This window comes from Toxorhynchites rutilus, chromosome 2 (assembly GCF_029784135.1).
Source record: "Toxorhynchites rutilus septentrionalis strain SRP chromosome 2, ASM2978413v1, whole genome shotgun sequence".
Classification (NCBI taxonomy): domain Eukaryota; kingdom Metazoa; phylum Arthropoda; class Insecta; order Diptera; family Culicidae; genus Toxorhynchites; species Toxorhynchites rutilus.
The window spans coordinates 260,268,745-260,277,762 of record NC_073745.1 but is presented as its reverse complement, the minus strand read 5'-3'; the positions used below and the strand labels follow the sequence as shown (position 1 = coordinate 260,277,762).

Sequence of the window (9,018 nt, the reverse complement as noted above, 5' to 3'; positions counted from 1 at the left end):
AGTGTCTAGCCACCATAGAAACATTTATTGTACCCTAAAGGCTCCATATGCCTAATTTGGTTTCATTTGCTTGATTAATTTTCGAGTAATGTAGAAATTTGTGTTTCATTTGTATGGCAGTCCCCCCTTAGAGAGGGGGAAGGGAAGCTCCCCCGACCTCAAAAACTGCTATATACAAATTTTCATGTCGATCGGTTCAGTAGTTTCCGAGTACATAAGAATCAGACAGCCAGACAGACAGAAATTTATTTTTATATATATACTAGCTAACCCGGCAAACTTCGTCCCGCCCATTTACTTGATTAATTCTCGAGTAATGCAGAAATTTGTGTTTTATTTGTATGGCAGCCACCCCTAAGAGACGGGGGAGGGGTATCTAACCACCATAGAAACATTCATTGCACCCTAAAGTTTCCATATGCCTAATTTGGTTTAATTTGCTTGATTAATTCTCGAGTAATGCAGAAACTTGTGTTTCATTTGTATGGCAGCCCCCCCTTTGAGTGGGGGAAGGACTGTCTAACCATCATAGAAACATTTATTGCACCCTTAAACTTTCACATGCCAACTTTGGTTTCGTTTGCTTGGTTAATTTCCGAGTAATGCAGAAATTTGTGTTTCATTTGTATGGCAGCCCCCTCTAAGAGAAGGGGAAGGAGTATCTTATCACCATAGAAACATTTATTGCATCCTAAAACCTCCACATGCCAAATTTGGTTTCATTTGCTTGATTAATTCTCGAGTAATGCAGAAATTTGTGTTTCATTTGTATAGCAGCCCCCCCTTTGAGTGGGGGAAGGACTGTCTAACCATCATAGAAACATTTATTGCACCCTAAAACTTTCACATGCCAACTTTGGTTTCGTTTGCTTGGTTAATTTCCGAGTAATGCAGAAATTTGTGTTTAATTTGTATGGCAGCCCCCCCTTAGAGAGGGGGGAGGGGTCTCAAAATATCACGAAAACCTTCCCCGGCCCCAAAAACCCCTACATACCAATTTTCATGTCGATCGGTTCAGTAGTTTCCGAGTCTATTAGAATCAGACAGACAGACAGACATCACTCCATTTTTATATATATAGAAATGTCAAGATATTGATGCTCGAAAATCAGAGAACCCAGATTTCTGCGTCGTCGGCTGTGTTTAGCTATCATTATGCTCTCAAATGTCATCATACTGTCAATCATATAAACCGTGTAAGGTTCGCTTAACAGAATGTATAGCTCGGTAATAGCAATTCAGAGCAGGTTCATTATAGATTACTTTGTCCGAGAGCGTATAAATACAGGAAATCTTGTAATTGTGAAAATGATCAGGCAGAAATCATATTGAACGAGGAACGACTGCATACTGCTAAATGTACCACCGCCATCTATTGAGATCACCGCCAGCTACGCTACAAAGCTCGACCACTCACTAGGTATCGCTCAGCATGAAAGCTTAAAGTTTGTGTCACGCAACAATAAGCTCGTGCGATGTTGCAATCACCCGCTACCAGCAACATTCCAACACAGTGTAACACATCTTTTATGCCGTGAGAACGGTGGAAGGCGGGGGAAGAACGCGCGCCAGCGTTTCAGTGCAGGGGGCAATAAAAAATCTTAGCGGAAATCAATTTTCCAATCTATCCGATACCACCCCATCCCCTCACCCCTTCTTCGGGCCGGCTTAGCCAGTCTTCTTCAATGAACCCGTTGGTGTGTGTGATTTTCGTTTTTGGTTCCATTATACCCTCGCGCGCCAAGCTCCAAGGCAGCGCGCGCGAGGATGGAAAACCCGATACGAGTGTGTGGAAAAGTGTTTCATTGCTATAAATTGAGACGGCGCGGCGGTTTAGTGGCGGATTGTGTAGCTTAATCGGTGCTGGCTGGCGGCGATGATCGGTGATGATGCTCGCAGGGAAATGTATATTTTATAAACACATAGCCCGAGTGCTGAGTAAGGTTAAGCAACCGGACCGGAAAAAAATCGCGAAATGCGGGAGAATCCGAGATCGGAAATCGATAGTCATAAATCGTGGCGTGTGTGATTTGATAATCAAGAGGTTTGAAGCATTTTGTTTTTTCGGGGGTCGGCGATAGCAAACGGTCCATTCGAACGGTCCGAAATGGGTTCGGCGGGTGGTGGGTTGCGTGGTGAGTTTTCCGCTCCGCTTTTTGGTGACACAATCGGGGTGAGTTTGGAGCGAGAGAAAAATGGTGCGAGAGAGACACAGAGAGAGGGAGAGGGAGAATGAGTTCCGGGGTTACAGTGGCATGGACAGGAAGCACACGCCGAGAGATGGAGTTTCCAGTTGAATAGAGTTTTTCGGGGAAAAGCCTTCGTTGGTTCGGGAGCAGCCGTTCAGTGAGTGTACACCGATAAAGGAATGCGGACGACAGCATCAGCGAAACCTCATCAGGCGAAAAGTTTGGTGCGGTAGTTGAGTGTGTGGTGACCATCATTAGTCAGACAGTTGATCACTTTTTTTTCCTTGTGCTATTTGTCGGTTCGTTTCCTTCCGGAATATACGTATCCATCTTGGCCGTGTCTCTTTGAATTCCCGTTTGTGGAACCGTTACCACGGGCGCTGCAGAGACCAGGATTCCTGTGTGTGTGTGCAGTGTTGTGTATTAAATCGGACACTTTGAGCTGCTGCTGAACTGGACCGTGTGAAACTGTTGGGGGTGGAGGAGAACTAGAGGAAAAAAAGCCCTAGCCGATTTCTTCCAATTTCTATTTTCGGGGAACCTCGCTGGACCACATATACATTGCTGCCCTCTGCTGCTAGAGACTGTGAGACATCGGGGGTGAAAAAAAGTTGATTGAAGAATTTTTCGGTGGACTGTGAACAACCATAGCATAGAGACTAGAGTGAATTTTCTCCCCCATTTGTGGTCGTAAAGGAATCACACAGTGGGATCAGCTTCCCTTTTTTTCAAGGGATTCTCTCCGCTGCTGTTTCTTCTTCGTCTTCTTCTTCTTCATTGTGACAGAAGTGTGTACTTGGTATTGTTCCTTGCTGCTGGTGCTGGCGCTGCAGTTCTCTTTTTCCACTCTCGGTGTGTTTATAATAAATTCGTTGCTGATTTTGTCGTTCGGTGGCGCTTCTGTGCTGTGATAGCTACTGCTGCTGGCTGGCTGGATAGCCTGGTGCGTGTAGAAAATGTAGGCTATTCGGTGTTCAAATAGGACCTCTGGCTCTGAACGAGAGTGAGAGAGCACTCGAGAAGCTCTTGGTGCGGTGTGCGTGTGTGGGTGTACTCGTATGGGTGGCCTAGACTCGTTGTTCGTTCACCAACTTTCCGTTCCGAGGGCTGCGAATGGAAGCGATTAGCAGAAGAACTAAAGGAGCAGCAGCAGCAGCAGAAAGAAGAAGAAGTGGAGCACTCCGTTGTGGGAGCAACTCGAGAGTGGTAGGCGGAAAAACAACAAGCGAAGAAAAGTGCTGATATTGTGGTCATAGCAGTGAGTGCTGAAAGATTTTCCCGAATCCTCTGGAAGCAGAAGAGAATATCGACGAGAGTAGAGGATTGCGAAAAAGGGTCTGAGAGAGTGAGTCGTGAGTCGCCCTTTTTGTGGTATTGCGAAAAGCAGAGAGCACAGAAGAGAAAGAGAGAACGTGCAAAAACGAAGTGAGCGAATTTTGGGGAAACAGAGCAAGAGAGAAAATTCCATGGAAATGTTGGGAGTGAAGTGGCGTTTTAATCAGTGACCTCGTAGTACGCATGAGTTGTGATATCGATTGATTGCGCACGCAAACCCTTTGCTTGCCGCGCCATCTATACGTACTGTAATGCCGTTTGGGGCCATCATCGAGAAGCAGGGATCGGCATCCTGCAGCGCGTACCGTAACCACGGATGAACGAAGCTTTCGACGGACCGTTGCCAGTAGCCGTCCCAGAATCGCGGTCCGCGTCCTGTCCGAAAATATTCCGGCCAACGGGGCCGTTCCGATTGTGTGTGGTGTGCGAAAAACCTACTACAACTGTGTGCGATCAAGATGGCCGAAAGTGTTCCACGGCGAGCAGTACCAGTGTTGAGAAACAGTGTAACATCCAGCAGAATACCGTGTTCCGTTGCAGCAGTGCAGCGATACCACTAAGAAGCATACGCAAGGACGTTGAAAAACTGAGATGATGGGGCCATGAGCCCGAGCCCCGAGGTCATCCAGAGTCGCAAGTGCGTCTCAAGCGGGCCTGCACCATGCTAGCGCCGCCGAACCCGAGGTCAATATGCGGCCAGGACCCGGGCTGGTCGTGATGGCGCTTGCGTTTATTTCGGGGGCTCGGCGAGGCACCAGTCAACAGAGCAGTGCCATTGAAGGTAGAAAGTTGGGCGAATTTGAGGAAGACAATACGGAAGCACTATCACGGATAAATCCGTGGTTGTCAGCGTGCGATCTGGCGCAACCCAACACAGCACCGGATCTCCAGGTACCTATTTTGTATCTACCTTAATTACTCAACAACATTTGATCTTCAGGTCTTTTCCTATTGGCTAGATTCCCAGCCATCGAAAATTTGTGTCAAGATTCTTAGCCATCTCCCAGTTACTTTTGTAGACCAATTCAACAAAGAAGATTTTTAAAATCAAGTAATGGTAGAAAAAAAAACCCACTAAAAACCATCTCATTCATCAATTATATAATAATAAAATTCAGACCTTACAAGATTCTAAATCACGAGAGCGCGAGAGATTCCTCCACTCACTATGTGTATTTTTTGTTTCAACATGTGTTTGTGTGAGTGGCTCGAGGATTGCGAATTTCCATCCAAAGCTGCACTCATGTGTGTGTGTGTAATATAAAACGAGAATGAGATGGAGCTCACCATCTGACAGACAGATAACCAAACATTTTCCCGAACACACACACACACACACAACACTTCTCCATTGGGGACCCAAGATTACAACTAATGAGTAGGAGGATAAATCGCGAATTCACACACTAACACTTGGGCGCAGACAGTCACGGTGCGCCAGGTCATTATCTCGGGAAGAAAAATTGGGAAATTTTGCTAACCATGTTCGGTCTTATGGCTTCGCGGATTTTCTTGTCAAGTTCCTCATGTGGGCTCAGTTTCGAGTGAAACTTTACCATCACTCAACAAAATGAAAAAGCTGAGAGTTTCAATCTTGCTGGAGCTGGGGATCACCACCTGAGTGAAAATCCTGCCATTCTTCACGCACACTTAGCATCGATTCATGAAATCTGTGAAATATCATTAGAGATTAAATTCTGCGGAATGACGGTGGAGCTTCCAGTGGCACAAAAAAAAAGTCGGTTCTCGAATGATCCTTCCATTAATTAATTGAGTTGTATACGGCGAAAATCTAAGTCCCAATCTCACGCTGACAGACGGGAGCAGTGGGATGAGCGTTTCCATGGTTACGAGTCATTCAAGGATTTCAGGAAAATCAATGATAAACTTGTTTGTGAATCAATTCGGCGAGAGTGGCGAAAAGTTTCCCCCGACGACTTGAGCTGTAATATTATACATTGCGAGCATGTCCTCGGGAACACGTGTGCAATGTTATTACAGAGGTGGTTTTTTCCGACCAGAAAACTTGCCTAAAAGTTTGATATTGGCCAGCGTCTTAGCTTCGGGCAATGGAACAACTCATCCAGCTCCACCCACTCTACATTCACAGTACTCTTCCATCCTGTGAATATCCTTCTTCCACCATTTGTCTATTCCAGCAATGAGCTCTTATTATTTATTCTCTTTTCCCAACCTGATTTCGGCATCCCATATCATATCAACCCCAAAATCAACCCCAAAAACAAAATCAAAAACTGAATCTAGAGCTGCTCTTAACGCAGAGGTCCTTATTCAAGACATCTGCAAATCTCTTATTATTGGGACAGAGCTCTCTTTATCGCTAGAAGAATACACACACACACATACCCGCGAGCACAAATTCACACATTCGTAAACACATTCGGTGATTCCTTACCGTGTCCGATTTGAAGAAAAGCACACCATTTTTTATGCTTTTTATTGCCAAGCTGTGAGGAGCGAATAAAAAATAAATCTGCCATCGCCATACTAACACATGATTCCTAATAATGTAGCTGGGAGGCGAGCAAAGTATTTTCCACCTGCCCCTCCCCTCACCACCTCGTTTCATTCTTCGCTGATTTTTCGAGGATGCGATGGGACTGATGTATGGGCAGCACCAGTCTCCATTCAGCTATTTTCTTTTTCGCTTTCCCCAACATCACGGATCCGCAAGGATCTGCGCGCTTATTAGAGATGAGAGTGAGAAATTGGATTGGTGCTAGAGAGTGGAGAGCATGAGTGATTTTTTCTTCCTGTCCCACCGCGAGGGGAGCCATCGGTCGTGAGCAATCTCTGACTGAAATCCCATCCCTGGCTGGTTGGGAGAGGACCCCAAGAAATTATGCTCCTTGAATGACAGACGACTCCATCCATGTTATCCAGGCTCGAGTAGAGAAGTGAGCGAACGTGCAAATACTGACGAGCACGACGGCGGCGGAGGCGACAGAGGCGGTGAAGGACCGAGACGATTGCCGAGAGCCAGAGCCAATGCTTAAATTGACTGATTTGACACACTGCTGCTGCTCCTGCTAGCTGGGAGACGAGCCGAGGGCGAATGTAATTAATGTATATAAATTACTATATTGATTTTAATTTTGTCACCACCATTCAGCGCAATAGGGGAGGGGAGACAGCGGGGAGAGAGCTCAGATTGATGCGGGGTAAAAATAAATGTTGAGTTCACGGCACGATTTCGCGACACTTGTGCTCGTAGCTTGGCAAGGCAGCATTTTCGGGGTTGCTAAGTTGGGGGATTTTATGGCAGATATCCATAAAACTTTTATCAACGATCGGGTTTTTTTTTCCAAACCAGATTAGTGGGGAGGAATGCAAGATAATGGATTTCAACTTTCGTTATAAACGAGAACCAAGTAGAAAATATAATGATAATAGAGTGAGCAAATCACCTCGAATTGATGTTAATAACTGAATATTTAATATTATGTATACAAGTTTGCTTCCGCTGTTCTTCTATAAATTCTTTTGTAGTCGGCATTCAATGCGTGCTTGGGCATTGAGCAATACTAGCTCATAGAAAAATATTAATCAACTGGAGACTGAACGATGAAGTTATCATCGTTTGGAAATGTCTTTATATTAACTAGTCGAATTCCCATCGTTTTCGGATGTTTTTGATTTTGTGCTCCAATTTGAAGATCCCCAAGACTTCATGAACTGTGATTTTTAGAATGAAAACCGCCATAACAACGGAAGAGTGAAGTTTTCCAAGAAGGCTTGCACGATTTGCTGCGTTACATTATCAAGACTCGTGCATAAAATAGCAAGTGGCATGATCAGGTAGGGGTGATTGTTCCAGATAACTCTAATTGTTCAACGTTCAAAACAGACTAGTTATGGCAAAATTTCTATTCCATAGTCTTGAAATGAAATTTGAAATGAAGCACGAATACGTAAATGAAAATTTCTCTGCCTGTCTATAATATAGACTTCATATTATACAATCTTTGCTGCCATATAAATGAGACACAAATTTCTGCACTACTCAAGAATTAATCAAGCAAATTGAACCGAATTAGTCATACGGAGGTATTAGGGTGCAATGAATATTTCTATGGTGGTAAGACCGGGGGAGTGAGTGGCTGCCATACAAATGAAACACAAGTTTCAGCATTAGTCGAGAATCAATCAAGCAAATGAAACCAAATTTGGCATGTGGAGGTTTTAGGGTGCAATAAATGTTTCTATTGGTGGTAGACACTCTACACCCCCCCCCCCTCTCTAAGGGGAGGCTGCCATGCAAATGAAACACTTATTTCTACATTACTCGAGAATTAATCAAGCAAATGAAAGCAAATTTGGCATGTGGTGGTTTCAGGGTGCAATAAATGTTTTGACGGTGGTTAGACGCTCCAAACCCCTATCTAAGGGGGGCTGCCACACAAATGAAAAACAAATTTCTGCATTACTCGAGAATTAATCAAGCAAATAAAACAATATTTGGCATGTGGAGGTTTTAGGGTGCCATAAATGTTTCTATGGTGGTTAGACACTCCGCCCCCCTCTATGGGGGGCTGCGATACAAATTAAAGACAAATTTCTGCATAACTCGAAAACTAATCAAGCAAACGGAACCAAATTTGGCATGTGGAGGTTTTAGGGGACAAGAAACATTTCTAAGGTGGTTCAACACTCCTCCCAGGGGGGCTGCCATAGAAATGGAACACAAATTTCTGCATTACTCGAGAACTAATTAAGCGAATGGAACCAAATTTGGCATATGGAGGTTTTAGGAAACAATAAATGTTTTTATTGTGGTTTTACACTCCTTTCCCCTCTCTAAAGAGGGGGGAGGGTGCTGAACAACTCGAGAACTAATCAAACAAATGGAATCAAACTTAGCATATAGAGGTTTTAGGGATCGATAAACGTTTCTATGGTAGTTCGACACTCCTCTCCCCTCTCTAAAGGGGAGCTCCCTGTTCAATGTTAAAACTCCCAACACCCCTGGGTGCTGGAAGTTTACAGGAGTTTCTTTCAAAAGAACTGACCGCATTCGTCTAACTTCGGAAAAGAACTGAACTTTATTTCTATGATTTTGAATAAAGGGAATATTTGTGTTTATTTCGTCAGCACAAATTGTGCCTGGTAGATTTTATATTACTTCACTACGTGTGCACAAAATGTGCCCTCTTCGTTGATGAATGCGCCCCCGCTTCCAATTGCTGCAGTCGTTTGGCGTTCCTACGACAGTGGAAAATTATGATGGCGATGATGATCGCCACGACGAATGCCCCGTCCATCGAATATGATGCCACATCGTGCATCGAGATTGTGTTCTCGACCTTATCGCTTCCAAACATTGTTGCTCCGGATACCTTGGATGATGATCGATCGGATGTTTAACGTTACTTGATCCAGTGATTAGGTAGTCATATGTATTACCGTACTGTAACAAGTGCCAGAATTACGTACGCGCCGAGTTGGACTTTAGTGAACTTACCGAGCAGAAAAA

The 9,018-nt window shown here is 44.4% G+C and overlaps 1 protein-coding gene across 1 annotated transcript in view; it reads left to right on the top strand.

The window, feature by feature from the left end:
* Positions 1 to 2,329: 2,329 nt before the first annotated feature.
* The window catches only part of LOC129771384 (uncharacterized), a 191,397-nt gene continuing 184,708 nt past the window's right edge, over positions 2,330 to 9,018 (top strand). The window contains exon 1 of the mRNA XM_055774971.1: positions 2,330 to 4,415. Coding sequence (XP_055630946.1) covers positions 4,215 to 4,415 — 201 coding nt within the window. The 5' untranslated portion in view covers positions 2,330 to 4,214. The remainder of the gene's footprint in view (positions 4,416 to 9,018) is intronic.